This window comes from Erpetoichthys calabaricus, chromosome 1 (assembly GCF_900747795.2).
Source record: "Erpetoichthys calabaricus chromosome 1, fErpCal1.3, whole genome shotgun sequence".
Taxonomy (NCBI): domain Eukaryota; kingdom Metazoa; phylum Chordata; class Cladistia; order Polypteriformes; family Polypteridae; genus Erpetoichthys; species Erpetoichthys calabaricus.
In genome coordinates, this window is record NC_041394.2 from 47,460,410 (window position 1) to 47,478,325 (window position 17,916).

Genomic DNA, 17,916 nt, shown 5'->3' on the forward strand with positions numbered 1-17,916 from the left:
ACCGACTTTCTAGATAAACTGGGTAAATAAATAAGCCTTTATTTATTCTATTTTAAATAAAATGTTAATACTTACATTTTTTAAAATATGTAAGATGGCATCCCTCAAAATCAATATACATCTCTACATTTTACTGGAGTACTAATACCCAATGTAAACACAGGATCAGGATTACCGAAGTGTTAATTGGAAGTTAAGGCACATAATGTTTACATTTCACTTACAAATCCTGGTATGCAACTTTACAGACTTCATCATCAATATCTTCTTTGAGCTACATAGTTCCAAATGCACATTTTACTTCTAAACTGTGCAAAGTTTTCCACCATGGAATGCTTCCAACCAGTTCTGCTACTTCTGCTTATGTTAGTCACTGTGAAAAGTAATGAGACCTAGCAGTCTTCCCTTGTAAGAGATACGGCCAAAAAACGGTAGTAAAATTACCCCCAACTTCATTTTCTTATCATAAGCATATTTTCAAAATGTTGAAGGCATACTGGCTTACAACTAGGTACAAAATCTGTATAATTCTTAATTCTTTCAATTTAACATGGATAAATTCTGTAATTTTAAAGGCTTTTATAAGTTATACAGTGAGTTATACTGAACCAAACTAAAATGCTGAGGAAAGTAAATTATTGTATAAATTATTTAACAAAGCAACTGTCTGGTTCAAACAACAGCACGCCACTGGCCTAAAAATACAAATTTTGTTTCAAAAAACCAAACTTCTCATCAGATCACTGCTGTCTACTTAATCTATTTCGTAAAAAGGATAAAATATTGAATCTAACTTAATAGACAGCTTGCAATGCCGTGACCTATAGATTAATTTCTGAACTAAACAACAAACTATTCCTGAGCATAAATTATGACCAATGGGGTTAAACTCACAATTTTGTGAAAAGTATGTTTTTAAGACAGGGGGAGAAACATTTTTAATATCTGTCAGTGGGAATACGGAGTTTGCCCTTTCTGACCTGAGATGCCACAAATGCTGCATATTGTAGTTATATGTCATAATGGATTTTTAATAATGGCAATTTAAATAAAAAAAAAAAAAAAATGAAGAAAAAATAGACGCTACAAATCTGAATGAATGTGTTTTAAATTGCATTGTAGAGAAAAGCCAAGCAAAATTACACCTTTTATTGGCTAACTAAAAAGATTACAATATGCAAACTTTTGAAGCAACTTGGGCTCCTTCTTCATCTTGCCTGAAGAAGGGCCCTGACTGGCCTCGAAAGCTTGCATATTGTAATCTTTTTAGTTAGCCAATAAAAGGTGTCATTTTGCTTGGCTTTTCTCTACATTCATAATGGCTAACACGGTACAATACCCTAAAATTGCATTGTAAAATTCATGCACTGAGTTGTTTTGACACATGGTGTTTAAAGATTTTTCTCCATCTCTAAAAACTGGTTTCACTAAATAACTATGCTAATTTATTTTTCTATTACTAAAACTGTCTTTACTGCTTACTAATCCTTGATTAAAATTGACTGTGTACATTTTTAATAATATATTTGGGCAAGCTTTGCACAAGCCTGCAATTGATACCTGATGTCAAAGATGTAAATCGATCTTTCTGTTCTTATATTTGATAAATATATAATCTTTGTTTTTCTTGCAAAAGTCAGTGAAGTTTTTGTCTGTACTGTGTTAGAGGGGTGTTAAGTGGGATTTTAAAAACCATCCATCCATCCATCCATTATCTGCCACTTATCCGAGGTCGGGTAGGGGGGGGCAGCAGCCTAAGCAGGGAAGCCCAGACCTCCCTCTCCCCGGCTACCTCCTCCAGCTCCTCTGGGAGGACCCCGAGGTGTTCCAAGGCCAGCCGGGAGATATAATCCCTCCAGCGTGTCCTGGGTCTGTCCTGTGGCCTTCTTCCAGTGGGGCATGCCCGGAACACCCCCCCAGGGAGGTGTCCAGTGGGCATCCTAACCAGATGCCCAAACCACCTCAACTGACTTCTCTCAATGTGGAAGAGCAGCGACTCTACTCCGAGTCTCTTCCGGATAACTGAACTCCTCATCTCTAAGGGAAAGACCAGCCACCCTGTGGAGAAAACTCATTTCGCCCGCTTGTATCCGTGATCGTGCTCTTTCGGTCACTACCCAAAGTTTGTGGCCATAGGTGAGGGTAGGAACGTAGATCGACTGGTACATTGACAGCCTCGCCTTTTGGCTCCCTCACTTGTGAACAAGACCCTGAGATACTTGAACTCCTCCACTTGAGGCAACACTGTGCTCCCAACCTGGAGAGATCATTCCACCCTTTTCCGGCAGAGAACCATGGCCTCGGATTTAGAGGTGCTGACTCTCATCCCCGCTGCTTCACACTTGGCTGCGAACCGCTCCAGTGAGAGCTGGAGGTCACTGTCCGATGAAGCCAACAGAACCACGTCATCCACAAATAAAGAGATTCTGAGGTCACCGAACAAGACCCCCTCCACTCCTTGGCTGCACCTAGAAATTCTGTCCATATAACTTATGAACAGAATCGGTGACAAAGGGAAGCCCTGGCAGAGTCCAACCTCAACAGGAAATGAGTCTGACTTATTACTGGCAATGCAGGAGCAAGCTCCTGCTCCTCCTGTACAGGGACTGAATGGCTCGTAGTAACGAGCCTTGTACCCCGTACTCTTAGAGCACACCCTACAGGATGCTTCGAGGGACCCAGTCAAATGCCTTCTCCAAATCCACAAAACACATGTGGACTGGTTGGGCAAACTCCCATGCCTCCTCCAGGATCCTGGCCAGGGTGTAGAGCTGGTCCAGTGTTCCACGGCCAGGACAGAATCCGCATTGTTCCTCTTGAATCTGAGATTCGACCATCGACCAAACTCTCTTCTCCAGCACACCTGAATAGACCTTACCGGGGAGGCTGAGAAATGTGATCCCCCTATAGTTGGAGCACATCCTCCAGTCACCCTTCTTAAAAAGGGGAACTACCACCCTGGTTTGCCAATCCAGAGGAACTGCCCCCGATGTCCATGCGATGTTGCAGAGATGTGTCAACCAGGACAGCCCCACAGCATCCAGAGCCTTGAGGAACCCAAGCTTAAAAACCGTCTGCTTCTATTAAATCAATAATATACAAAATAATGCCTCTGCTAAAAGAAAATAATTTCAGCTTTGTTTGCTTGCTTTAAAATGTTTTAGATTTTCAGTTTATAAATAAAGATGATGGCCCTTTCTTTAAGAGACACATTTCAGCGGGCACAAGAGGAGAAACTACTGCAATAATTTTCAATGCTGCTTATCCCAAATCTAGGCAACTAAAACCTGTCGTGGCAGAATTAGGTACAGGAATCAGCACTGTTGTCAGTCTTTTGCAAAGCATATAATCAATGGGCAATCAGTGTGTTTATATAAAAACAGAGTAAAAGAGAGAGTGAACAGCACAGAAATGTCCATGAGGCATACAAATGTAAAAATGAAAAGGATCCCAAAAGGTATCAAAAACTGATATTTGATTTTTATATAATGAACCAGAGTAAGGAGTATAAAATATGTGGAAAGAACATCCTGTTGCCTGCCTGTGACCTGTTTTACAAGATAGCCATACAGATACTTAGTTGGGTGAAATAACAATTCCCCAAATATCACAAAAAAAGAACAATTTTCTCATCTGTCTATCATGTTAAACTTTATGACCTTTTCCTCCTACCAGATAATCTTTGTCCAATCTCTCTTTCCATGCTTCTGCTCAATTACCTGCCCTATAGCTTCCTGAGGCAACACTCTATTTCACTCTCTCTTTCATATACTGGTTCCTCAGAAAGCTTTACTTTTAGGGCACCAAATTTGGTCTTCAGCCCCCTGCAGTCAATGTCTTTCAAAGACAACATACATAAGTGACCTCTTATAACCAGTTTGATATTAGTTTTATTCAGTAGAGTTGATTAGGAGCCTAATCCCTCTCTGTGTAATTTTGGTGGTACCTATGACCCATTCATCTCTTGCTAATTTGGCAAACTCATAGAATGTTTTACATTATATATTCTACAACAAAACAGATCAAAGTTTAAGTACCTGTAATAGGAGCCTCCACTTCAATCATGGTTTTCTCCTGACGCAGGATTGCTGCTCCATCATTAATAATCTTCAGTGCTACTTCTTCCTCTAATCGGCCTTCTTTAACTAAATGACTCTTCAGGACATCCACCTTTGGTTTACCATTTTCATATAGTTCTTTCATAGTCAGTCTGACAGTGGGTGGAAATGGAACCGCTATAAAAAGTGGAGAGAAGAAAAAGCAAAAAGAGTTCTTTAGGCTCTTGTCTTAGCCTTATACCAATTATAAAATTATCATTGCACTTCTCAGAGCAAATGTAATTGTTATGCACTTGAAAAAGGAGCAAAGTGTAGATTGTTCTTGAAAGTTGTGCTCTTTCAGTCAAACCATAGTTTGAAAAAATTGCCAAAATGTAACAAAGCAAAAACAACATCTTAAATTATGAAAACAGCAGTAAGATAATCTTCAGAAGATGAACACAATTTATTATATTTTATGTTTCGTGATTTCATTTTCTATTCTAAGATTCAATTAACATATAAAACCCATAAACCTAAGAAACCTAAGAAATGCAGCTAGATATGACAAAAATGTTTAAAACTATATTTTCTAATATTTTATTTTGGAGAAAGCATGCCAATAAGTTAAACATAATTTCTGCGGCTTTGTGTACAAATGGATGTCTAGTATTAATCTGGGCTAAATTGGACCCTGCATTGAAAGATACAGGACACTTTGCCACCACCACTGACTCAAGTTGGACATCAGAGCTATAAATTCAGTTTGTTTAAAAGGGCTAGATAATACAATCCCTGACGATTCAGCACAGCACTTGTCTTGAGTGGGTCTGGAGATGTCTTCTTTGTTGGGATGACATTGATAATGACTACTTAGTGATGTTTCCACCAATACAACATATCATCAGTTGCGTACCCCAGCCTCATATGGTGTTTTGGCCTTTGACCACAAGACATCCTCAGCTGAGGTAGGCTCACCACAGGCTGTTCAGACCTGGGTGTGTGTCGAATGGTTACTAAGCAGTCATTTGGGAGCTCATGCTGTCTCTTTTTGCTTCAGCCACGACCAGTGACTGCTTCTTTCAGCAACATTAGAGAGTTCCTTAAATGCTTTCCATTGGGCCTGCCCTTTGATGCCCAATTCCTTCAGTAGCCTTGTAGTGGAACTGGCTACAAAGCCCCTGCAGCCCACCTCTATTGGACACACCTTCACCTTCCCGCCTTGCTCCTCTGCCTCATCTGCAAGATTGTGATACCACAGCTTTTATATTTTTTTTCCCCCATCGGCCTCATTGATGGCATTCTCCAACGATGAAGTTCAACGATGAAGACATATCAGCAGGAGTCAGACCAAAGGACTAAGGCTGAGTCCAGACTGGTGTCTGCAATTTCAGATGTGAAAGTGAGTCTCTGATTTAGGTCAACACGCTTTTCCCAGTCCCTGGCTATACCCAGCGGGCATAAGTCAGAAGTTGAGGGCTTGTCTTACTGTTTCTCCCCTTCCCAGATAAAGGATGTTAGTTGCATGAAGGTAGCCTGGGCATTTAGGGGCATAGTGTACAATGACACTCTCTTTTCCTCTAGTGCCAAAGCCAAGCACCTCAGTACTTGGTTACGACACCATGTGTATCTTCCTTGCATTAAGCTATTCTTACAACCCACAAGGGTGTATTTGAGGGTTGCCAAGGCCACACAGTGGTGACAGGCTGAATACTCCCCACACCAAAGATGTAGGTTTGCTGGTGAGGGCAGCACAACATATGTGGCTCTAATGATGAAACTTAACCTGTTCGTTTCCAGGTTCCACAGCTCACTCCATGTCATTTTACGTTGCTCTATGCCATCCCACCTCATCCAACAGCCTTGCTGAGCTTGGGAGACTGCTCTGGCACATCTGGCTGCTTCCTTCTGCTGGTGCACCTCCTCCACAACCAGATGCCAGCGTTCATTTGATGTAGCCTTTTGCCACATGGGGGTTGTTGGTCCCAAACCAAGTCCCCTTCTGACATGCTGGACTTGCCCAACAATATTTCAGTGTTTGAGGGTGTCCCCTGTTTCTGTCTCTGCCTTCTGCCGTGTCCCATTTCCTCCCTGTCGCTAGGACTGGCGCAGCATTTCTTATGATGGGATCATGGGACTCTTCATTGTTATATCTAGTCTTGCTTTGGCTTATTTATATTCCTCCACGAGGCTTGATATAGGCACAGAGAGATCTCCATTCCCATCCAGGCCTGTGCTGCTGAGGCATCTTGGTAGTCCAAGCCACACCCTCACTTGCGTGCTCATTGTTCTATTGAACCACTCAACTTATCAAAATGTGCTCCAAAGCTGTTCTGCTCATGGACAGCATACATTTCATCTCATACGCCACTGTACCTATCGATTTGCGAAACTTTAGAAAAAAATGTTTCCTAGAGATAATACCACAAAAATCTTATATTCATTTCAACATTTTGACTTTTAAACGTGTACATATATGCATGCGCACACTTGTTTTGCTACAGAGCACAAAAGTTATCTGCAATGACATGTTTTGCGTGTGAAAACACACATTATGCAGGAAAAGTAGTTCTCCCATAACGGTGAGCAGAGGGAAAAGTGAGAAGAATAATATAAAATCATACGTTAATCATAACGTTTTGCCATGTAAACATGTGAATATTTACATGTAAACACTGGTTTTTCCATACAAAGCAGAAGTTAGATCAAATGGTGTGCTTTGCATGTGAAAACTAGTTTTGCTGGATAACAGAAAAGTTAGCTGATAATGGTGTGTAACATCTATAGTTATTATAGGTAATGCAGAAGACTAATTCAGCTTTCTGTCTGTGGGAGCATACCCATCAGGGTATGGGAAGTCCCAGAAATTAAACCTTAGAAGGTATGCCTCCAAATTCACACTAAAGGGGGAGTATCTGAACTCCAATCAATTACAGTGTTTTGGTAAGATAGTTCTTTAATGAATATAGCTCTTAATATTGAATGCTGAAGGACAGCTCTTCTTTGGAAGCAGAAGAGCCATTAGAACCAAAGAAGAGACAAGGATGGTTTTTTAATTAATTTCATTCATCACCAATTGCGGGGCATACAGAAAAATTTCTGCTGCTTTGAAGGTCCCAATGAGCACAGTGGCCTCCATCACCCGTAAGTGGAAGAAGTTTGAAACCACCAGGACTCTTCCTAGAGCTGGCCGGCCATCTAAACTGAGCGATCGGGGGAGAAGGGCCTTAGTCAGGGAGGTGACCAAGAACCTGATGGTCACTCTGTCAGAGCTCCAGAGGTCCTCTGTGGAGAGAGGAGAACCTTCCAGAAGGACAACCATCTCTGCAGCAATCCACCAATCAGGCCTGTATGGTAGAGTGGCCAAATGGAAGCCACTCCTTAGTAAAAGGCACATGGCAACCCGCCTGGAGTTTGCCAAAATGCACCTGAAGGACTCTCAGACCATGAGAAAGAAAATTCTCTGGTCTGATGAAACAAAGATTGAACTCTTTGGTGTGAATGCCAAGTGTCACGTTTGGAGGAAACCTGGCACCATCCCTACAGTGAAGCATGGTGGTGGCAGCATCATGCTGTGGGGATGTTTTTCAGCGGCAGGAACTGGGAGACTAGTCAGGATAAAGGGAAAGATGACTGCAGCAATGTACAGAGACATCCTGGATGAAAACCTGCTCCAGAGCGCTCCTGACCTCAGACTGGGGCGACGGTTCATCTTTCAGCAGGACAACGACCCTAAGCACACTGCCAAGATATCAAAGGAGTGGCTTCAGGACAACTCTGTGAATGTCCTTCAGTGGCCCAGCCAGAGCCCAGACTTGAATCCGATTGAATATCTCTGGAGAGATCTTAAAATGGCTGTGCACCGACGCTTCCCATCCAACCTGATGGAGCTTGAGAGGTGCTTCAAAGAGGAATGGGTGAAACTGGCCAAGGATAGGTGTGCCAAGCTTGTGGCATCATATTCAACAAGACTTGAGGCTGTAATTGCTGCCAAAGGTGCATTGACAAAGTATTGAGCAAAGGCTGTGAATACTTATGTACATGGGATTTCTCAGTTTTTTTATTTTTAATAAATTTGCAAAAACCTCAAGTAAACTTTTTTTCACATTGTCATTATGGGGTGTTGTGTGCAGAATTCTGATGAAAAAAATGAATTTAATCCATTTTGGAATAAGGCTGTAACATAACAAAATGGGGAAAAAGTGATGAGCTGTGAATACTTTCCGGATGCACTGTAGCTCCACAGCCATTACAGTGTTATTTAAGGCTCATAACATGGTGAAGCAACTTGAACAGAAACAAATCCAAGGCATCTCGAATCCCACACAGCTCTAAGGGTCATGACTTGAACACACTGTGGTATCTGAGTAAAGTCTGCATGTTGTCCTCATAATTTTGTGGTGTGCCTCACAAACCTAAAGACACGCGGTCAGCTCAATCGAAGAGTTCCAGTTCATGGTGACTGGAATTCCATTTGGTGTGGGATCTCAAAACCGCAGATGATGTGTGTCGACTGAATTCCTGCCTTGTGACAATAAATGATCTACATGTAACTGTTGTTTTTTAATCATTTTTGTAGGTGTGCTATGAATCCTCCAGCAAATGGCAACATTTTGATTGAGCCCAGTACAGAAAAGACATAGTTAAAATTGTAGAAAGCGTACAACAAAGATTTGACTGTTTTCTTTTCTTATCTAGTCCCCAAAGCCAATCTGCTTTAAATGATGCTCCTTTTATATGACCATCAGACATGTTTTTTTAGTAAGTAATTGGGCTCTTTTAAGAACCCTGGGAGCAAGAAGTGGCCCAGTCTGAAGTATGTATGCACTGGGAACATGTTTTGATAAGGCATACTTGTCAACTGATTTTGCTTCCTTTAGGTGTGTGCTGAATGAGTGAGTTGGATGAAGTGATGGACAGTGTACCCAAGGGTCAGACAGTGTTGATTGGAGCGGCTTTCAATGGACATGTTGGTGAAGGGAACAGAGGAGATGAGGAGGTTATGGGTAGGTATGGTGTCAAGGAGAGGAATGAAGAAGGTCAGAGGACAGTGGATTTTGCTAAAAGGATGGACATGGCTGTGGTGAATACGTATTTTAAAAAGAGGGCGGAACATAGGGTGACTAACAAGAGTGGAAGAAGATGCACAGAGGATTAGATTAGATTACATCCTATGCAGAAGAATCAATCTGAAGGAGATTAAAGACTGCAAAGTGGTAGCAGGGGAAAGTGTAGTTAGACAGCACAGAATGGTGGTCTCTGGGATGACATTGGAGATCAAGAAGAGGAAGAGAGTGAGGGCAGAGCCGAGGACCAAATAGTGGAAGTTGAAAAAGGAAGACTGCAAAGTTGAGTTCAGGGAGAAGGTAAGACAGGCACTGGGTGACAACTGGGTAACTACAGCAGAAGTAGTAAGGGTGACAGCAAGAACGGTGCTTGGTGTGACATCTGGACAGAGGAAGGAGGAAAAGGAAATGTGGTGGTGGAATGGGGAAGTACAGGAGAGTATACAGAGGAAGAGGATGGCGAAGGAAAAGTGTGATAGTAAGAGAGATGCAGGAAGTAAACAAGAGTACAAAAAGATAAGGTGCAAGGTGAAGAGAGAGGTGGTGAAGGCTAAAGAAAAAGCGTATGATGAGTTGTATGAGAGGTTGGACACTAAGGAGGGAGAAAAGGACCTGTACCGATTGGCTAAACAAAGGGACCAAGCTGGGAAAGATGTGCAGCAGGTTTGGGTCATAAAGGATAAAGATGGAAACATACTTACAAGCAAGAAGGGTGTGTCGAGAAGAGGGAAAGAGTACTTCAAGAGGCTGATGAATGAAGAGAGTGAGAGAGAGAGAAGGTTGGATGATGTGGCGATAGTCAATCGGGAAGAACAAGAATGGACAGGCCACTGGTCCAGATGACATACCTGTGAAAGCATGGTGTTTAGGAGAGATGGCAGTGGAGTTTTTAACCAGATTGTTTAATGGAATCTTGTAAAATGAGGGGATGCCTGAGGAGTGGAGAAGAAGTGTACTGGTACCGATTTTTTTAAGAATAAGAGGGATGTTCAGAGCTGTAGTAACTACAGGGGGATAAAATTGAAGAGTCACAGAATGAAGTTATGGGAAAGTGTAGTGGAAGCTAGGTTAAGAAGGGAGGTGATGATTAGTGAGCAGCAGTATGGTTTCATGCCAAGAAAGAACACAACAGATGCAATTTTTGCTCTGAGGGTGTTGATGAAGAAGTATAGAGAAAGCCAGAAGAAGTTGCACTGTGTCTTTGTGTACCTGGAGAAAGCATATGGCAGGGTACCTCAAGAGGAGCTGTGGTACTGTATGAGGAAGTTGGGAGTGTCAGAGAAAGTATATAAGAGTGGTACAGGATATGTATAAGGGAAGTGTGACAGTGGTGAGGTCTGTGATAGGAGCGACGGATGCATTCAGCGTGGAGGTGGGATTACATCAAGGATCAGCTCTAAGCCCTTTCTTATTTGCAATGGTGATGGACAGGTATACAGATCAGATTAGACAGGAGTCCCCTTGGACTATGATGTTTGCTGATGACATTGTCATCTGTGGGCGGCACGGTGGCGCAGTGGTAGCGCTGTTGCCTCGCAGTTAGGAGACCCGGGTTCGCTTCCCGGGTCCACCCTGCGTGGAGTTTGCATGTTCTCCCCGTGTCTGCGTGGGTTTCCTCCGGGTGCTCCGGTTTCCTCCCACAGTCCAAAGACATGCAGGTTAGGTGGATTGGTGATTCTAAATTGGCCCTAGTGTGTGCTTGGTGTGTGGGTGTGTTTGTGTGTGTCCTGCGGTGGGTTGGCACCCTGCCTTGTGCCCTGTGTTGGCTGGGATTGGCTCCAGCAGACCCCCGTGACCCTGTGTTCGGATTCAGCGGGTTGGAAAATGGATGGATGGATGGATTGTCATCTGTAGAGAGAGTAGGGAGCAAGTTGAGGAGACACTGGAGAGGTGGAGATATGCTCTAGAGAGGAGAAGAATGAAGGTCAGTAGAAACAAGACAGAGTATTTTTAGAGCACAAATAAGTAGGCAATTTTTTTTTGTTTGCAATGTGGTACATCACTGCAGCTGTTATCTGCTTCCTTCTGTGTGAATGAGAGGAAGGTCAGTGGAATGGTGAGGATGCAGGGAGCAGAGTTGGTGAAGGTGGATGAGTTTAAATACTTGGGATCAACAGTACAGAATAATGGGGATTGTGGAAGAGAGGTGAAAAAAGGAGTGCAGACAGGGGGGAATGGGTGGAGAAGAGTATCAGGAATGATTTGTGACAGACTGGTATCAGCAAGAGTGAAAGGGAAGATCTACAGGACGGTAGTGAGACCAGCTTTGTTATATGGATTGGAGACAGTGGCACTGACCAGATAGCAGGAGACAGAGCTGGAGGTGGCAGAGTTAAAGATGCTTAGATTTTCATTGGGTGTGACAAGGATGGACAGGATTAGAAATTAGTACATTAGAGGGTCGGCTCAGGTTGGACGGTTGGGAGACAAAGTCAGAGAGGTAAGATTGCAATGGTTTGGACATGTGCAGAGGAGAGATGCTGGGTATATTGGGAGAAGGATGTTAAAGATAGAGTTGCCAGGCAAAAGGAAAAAAGGAAAGCCTAAGAGAAGGTTTATAGATGTGGTGAGAGAGGACATGCAGGTGGTGAGTGTGACAGAGTAAGATGTACAGGACAGGAAGATATGGAACAAGATGATCCACTGTGGCAACTCCTAACGGGAGCAGCCAAAAAATGAAGAAGAACAAGAAGAAGAAGAAGAAGAACAAGAAGAAGGTGTATGCTGAATAATATAATTCATAACATAAATGTTGGGCAGTTGTTGCATATATAGTTGCGCTTGATAAAGATGGCTGTTTGATGTGTGCTTGCTAAAATATATTTATGCCGTATAATAAAAATAAATTATAAATATCAAATAAATAACTGAATAAAAATGTCACCAGAACAGAGCATATTTTGATGCCGTCTCAGCACTTCGCTTAGCTGCATTTCTCAGCAACTTTCTCATGTACAGGAACAAAGCACCAACATTGAGCTCATAGTAAAACTCAATGCTTATCATGTGAATGTAGCCAAAGGGAGCATGTTTCGATAGATAGGGTAGCAATGATCGATAGATGTAGCTATCTGTTTATAGTACAGTAGCATATTTCGACAAGGCAGCACAAATCTTCAGAACACTGGAACCTTTGTCCATGGCAGCTTACAATAACAGACACAATTGGTTACATTTCTTTGTTATTTCCACTTGGAACACAGACAGTTTAAGTAACGTGCGCAGGGGTAAACAAAATGAGAAGTGGGGTCTGAACTCATTATACCAGGTTTTGATCTACAAAGACTTTATCACAATTTCACACAGACACCACACTACCTGCAAGCTGAGTTCTGCTGTGTGGTCTACATTACTGTTCAATACTATTATAATTGCTGCTGCTGCCAGCACTCTCAGTTTTCCCAAGAGAAAGAAAAAGCCCCGACTACTTTGGTACAAACACCTACTGTTGTCATTTATGTTGCCTCTTTCAACTCTCACTGTAGTGATAGCAAAACCACAATACATTCATGTATCACTAATAAACTATTTTTGTTAAATTAGTAATTTAATTAAAAATTAACATAATATTAATAAATTAATATAAATGTAACCTATCATATAGAACATAATATATCAGTAATATAGTAATAGCTTACTAATAATACTGTACATATATTATTAAACTATTGTTACATTAGTAATATAATGAAAATATATTAGTAACAGAATATTAATACATGTATCACATAACTTGTACAATAATAATAAATTAATAAAATGAATCATACAACTTACATAGTACATAATTTATTAGTAATATAGTAATAGTTTATTAATAATACATGAATATACTGTGGTTTTGTTATCTCTACAAAGAGAGCTGTAAGAGACAGCTGAACTGACAGCCATAGCTGTGTGTAAGAAAGTGGTTAGCACTTTTTTCTCTAGAAAAAGCAGAGAGTTCTTTAAGTAGTTCAAGAGTTGTTTAATCTGCTCAAGTAGAAAGTGATTACAGAAACACCTACTAGATGGGAGTCCCTTCAAAAAATGGTAAGGAGAGTGATGGGGCAGGAGAAGACCATTTCAAAGGAACTATCATCCAACAAATAAACACTTTGTGCACACATGGCAAGACATTGTTGACCTAGAGTCTGTTCACAAGGCTCTGAATCCTCTGGTTAATTTTAAAGATATACAGTGGAACCTCGGTTCACGACCATAATTCGTTTCAAAACTCTGGTCGTAAACAGATTTGGTCATGAACTGAAGCAATTTCCCCTATAGGATTGTATGTAAATACAATTAATCCGTTCCAGACCATAAAAAACTGTATGTAAATATACATATATTATATATATATATATATATATATATATATATATATATATATATATATTTTTTTTTTTTTTTTTTAAGTTTTTAAGACAAATATACTTAATTAAACCATAGAATGCACAGCGTAATAGTAAACAAAATTTAAAAACATTGAATAACACTGAGAAAACCTTGAACAACAGAGAAAACTAACACTGCAATAATTCATGCTATAGCGCTACCAACCGCTGGCTAAAAACACTTTTTTTTTTAAAATGAGTTTTAAGCACAGGGAAATAAATGAACATTTGAAAAAATCCGTAATTTAATAAACCACCAAGAAAAGTAACATTGCAACAATTCACACTACGAACCGATCGGTGTAAACAGAAGTGAAAACAAAGAATGCACTGGGCTTGATTTTAACTGCCTTCCTACCTTATGCGTCCAGCTCTCTCTCTCGCGCTGCCTGTGTGTGTGCGTCTGTCTCTCTCGCGCTGCCTGTGTGTGTGCGTCTGTCTCTCTCTCGCTGCCTGTGTGTGTGCGTCTGTCTCTCTCGCGCTGCCTGTGTGTGTGCGTCTGTCTCTCTCGCGCTGCCTGTGTGTGTGCGTCTGTCTCTCTCGCGCTGCCTGTGTGTGTGCGTCTGTCTCACTCTTGCTCGCTGCACAGGAAATGCACAGGGAGAGACTGAACATGTACAAACCGAAAGGGAAACTGGCTTGTTCATATACCGAGTGTGTCGTCGTGAACCGAGGCAAAAGTTTGGCAAACTTTTTGGTCGTAAACCGATCTGTACCTGTACCGAGACGTTCGTGAACCGAGGTTTCACTGTACTGTCAGGAGAATACTGTGTCAGTGTTTCATATCTGAAGCCTGTGCTCCATCTGCTCAGTGAGGAGGGCCTAAGGCCAGAGGATGGAGACTCAAATATCACAAAGAAAATTAAAACTACTGTCACTGGCTACTTGAATGACAAATACTGTATAATACTGCAGCTACTGACCTCCCTGGTCCTCTGTTCAAAACCCACTATATGAAACATGAGAAAGTTGATACCATAAAAGCCAGAGCTGTTGCTGAAATGACGGAAGAAGGCCATAGCACATTAGCAGCTGGATTTCACTGTTTTGTCAGTAGAGAAGGAGATGAGGGAGAACAATTAGTCAAAAACAGAGGAAGACATTGGGCAACTATTTCAAGAGACCTCATTTTGTTGCAGCAGCTGAACTCATAGATCAGCAATCTATTGAAGCAGAACTTGATATCTACCTCCTAGTTTCTTCCGTGGACAGTGAAGCCAATCCACTGGAATGTTGGAACATTTATGCAACAGTTCCGAAAGTGGGCCTTTTGGCTAGATGCTACCTCTGTATTCCTGCCATCACTTTCCAAGCGCAGGAGGCAGCAATGTCACATGCAAGAGGGCATCAACCAAGCCAGAGACAGTGAATAGACTAGTCATTTTAGGGGAAAAAAAAAAAAAAAAAAGAAAAAAAAATTGTGTAGAACTGGAAATGTGTTACTTTCATGGTTGTATGAGCATTCTCTAGTTTTGAAGCACGTCATGAGTGCAAAGAATAATTCTGTGATTCATATTACATAGTGAAATAGCTCTTATGTAATTTACATCTAATCTTGTCCAGGCCCTGGGAGAGAAATGCCCAATTTAACCAATTAAATGCCTTTGAAGGATCCAGGGAGAATAAAGCTGCAGGGGGAAAAAAGGAGGGCACTGCATCAATTATCATACTCAAATCCTCTTACTCCAATACAAGGTCACAGAGGCCACAGCCTATCTGGCAGCACTGAGCACATGGCCAAAAACAAATCTAGACTGAATTCCAGTACACTGCAACATCCGCTCGAACATACATCAGCATAATCACACTTACAGTCATATGAAAAAGTTTGGGAACCCCTCTTAATTCTTTAGATTTTTGTTTATCATTGGCTGAGCTTTCAAAGTAGCAACTTCCTTTTAATATATCACATGCATTATGGAAATAGTAGTATTTCAGCAGTGACATTAAGTTTATTGGATTAACAAAAAAGATGCAATATGCATCATAACAAAATTAGACAGGTGCATAAATTTGGGCACCCCAACAGAGATATTACATCAATACTTAGCTGAGCCTCCTTTTGCAAATATAACAGTCTCTAGACGCCTCCTATAGCTTTTGATTGGTGTGTCTGGATTCTGGATGGAGGTATTTTTGACCATTCTTCCATACACAATCTCTCCAGTTCAGTTATATTTGATGGCTGCCGAGCATGGACAGCCTGCTTCAAATCATCCCATAGATTTTCGATGATATTCAAGTCAGGGGACTGTGACGGCCAGGACATTGTACTTCTCCCTCTGCATGAATGCCTTCGTAGATTTCGAACTGTGTTTTGGGTCATTGTCTTGTTGGAATATCCAACCCCTGAGTAACTTCAACTTTGTGACTGATGCTTGAACATTATCCTGAAGAATTTGTTGATATTGGGTTGAATTCATCTGACCCTCAACTTTAACAAGGGCCCCAAGTCCCTGAACTAGCCACACAGCATGATGGAACCTCCACCAAATTTGACAGTAGGTAGCAGGTGTTTTTTGGAATGAGGTGTTCTTCTTCCACCATGCAAAGCGTTTTTTATTATAATCAAATAATTCAATTTTTGTCTCATCAGTCCAAAGCACTTTATTCCAAAATTAATCTGGATTGTCTAAATGAGCATTTGCATACAACAAGCAACTGTTTGTGACGTGAGTGCAGAAAGGGCTTCTTTCTCATCACCCTGCCAAACAGATGTTCTTTGTGCAAATTGCGCTGAATTGTAGAACGATGTACAGATACACCATCTGCAGCAAGATGTTCTTGCAGGTCTTTGGAGGTGATCTGTGGGTTGTCTGTAACCATTCTCACAATCCTGTGCATATGCCTCTCCTGTATTTTTCTTGGCCTGCCAGACCTGGGTTTATCAGCAACTGTGCCTGTGGCCTTCCATTTCCTGATTACATTCCTTACAGTTGAAACTGTCAGTTTAAACTTCTGAGATAGCTTTTTGTAGCCTTCTCCTAAACCATGATACTGAACAATCTGTTTTCAGATCTTTTGAGAGTTGCGCTGAGAACCTCATGCTGTCACTCTTCAGAGGAGAGTAAAAGGGAAGCACAACTTGCAATATGACCACCTTAAATACCTTTTCTCATGATTGGACACACCTGTCTGTGAAGTTCAAGGCTTAATGAGCTAATCCAACCGATTTGGAATTGCAAGTAATCAGTACTGAGCAGTTACATACATTCAAATCTGCAAAATTACAAGGGTACCCAAATTTTTGCACAGCCAGTTTTTCACATTTGATTTAATTTCATACAACTAAATACTGCTTCACTAAAAATCTTTGTTCGGAAAACCCCCCAGTATTCAGATGTTGCTAGGAAATGAAAGACATGCCACTGTTATCTTTTTTTGTTGAAAGTAGAGTAAATTATTATACATGTATGACTGTACATTCACTCAGGAGCCAATTTCGCATTTAGACTTGCTAATTAACCTTACCTGCATGTCTTCAAGGATATGGAAGGAAAACCCATGCAAAAAAGTGCAAATTGGACATGTACAACAATCAGGCACAGGATTTAAATCCAAGACACTGGAACAGTGAGACAACAGCACTACTCATGACAACTCTTAATTTATATTAGTAGAGAAAAGCCAAGCAAAATGACACCTTTTATTGGCTAACTAGAAAGATTACAATATGCAAGCTTTCGAGGCAACTCAGGCCCCTTCTTCAGGCAAGATGTAATCAATATATTTATTTATATTAGTAGTAATTTAAAGGAGATGCAGGTCTATAATCTTGTCCCGGACATCCTTTGACAGCTCTTTGGTCTTGCCCATGGTGGTGAAGAGGTTGGAATGGAAAAAATTGATTCTGTGGTCAAGTGCTCTTTATACACATAACGAGTTCAGATCAGGAGTATCTGTAATTGAATGATTGATTGGTTAATTGTAACCAATCTGTGGGAGCCAGAATTATGGCTGGGTTGCAGGGGATCAAATACTTATTTCTCTCAATGATATGCAAATCAATTCATAACTTTTATGCAACTTTTTTCTGGATTTTTGGTTGATATTCCGTCTCTCTCCAGTAAAATGAAACTACCATAAAAATTTGAGACTGTTCCTTTCCTTGTAAGTGAGCAAACCTACAAATTTAGCAGAGGATCAAATGCTTATTTTCCCCATTGTACATCGACCCAGTAAAAGAGACTTTGTTTTGGGAGTAAACAGTTTTACCACACAAGACAAGAATAATAAATTACTTAAAACATGCATGTTTGAAATACTAAAATCTTAATGTTTTGCTTTTGCAAATGTAGAATGTATGAACAACTCGTTCCCACCTTAAAAAAGCAAAAATGTATCACTCGTAGGAATTTATTATTCGATTCCATAGTTTAAATTATCAACATGAAAAAGGCAACAATCACAATGTTCAGAACTTTTTTTTGATTTTCA

General features: G+C 40.9%; 1 protein-coding gene across 2 annotated transcripts in view; it reads right to left on the minus strand.

Annotated features, from left to right (window-relative positions):
• Window positions 1–17,916, minus strand: part of LOC114649480 (serine/threonine-protein phosphatase 2B catalytic subunit gamma isoform-like) — a 240,364-nt gene that overhangs the window by 135,849 nt on the left and 86,599 nt on the right. For both annotated transcript variants that reach the window (XM_051924127.1, XM_051924123.1), the window contains exon 2: window positions 4,038–4,235. In XM_051924127.1, coding sequence (XP_051780087.1) covers window positions 4,038–4,235 — 198 coding nt within the window. The remainder of the gene's footprint in view (window positions 1–4,037; window positions 4,236–17,916) is intronic.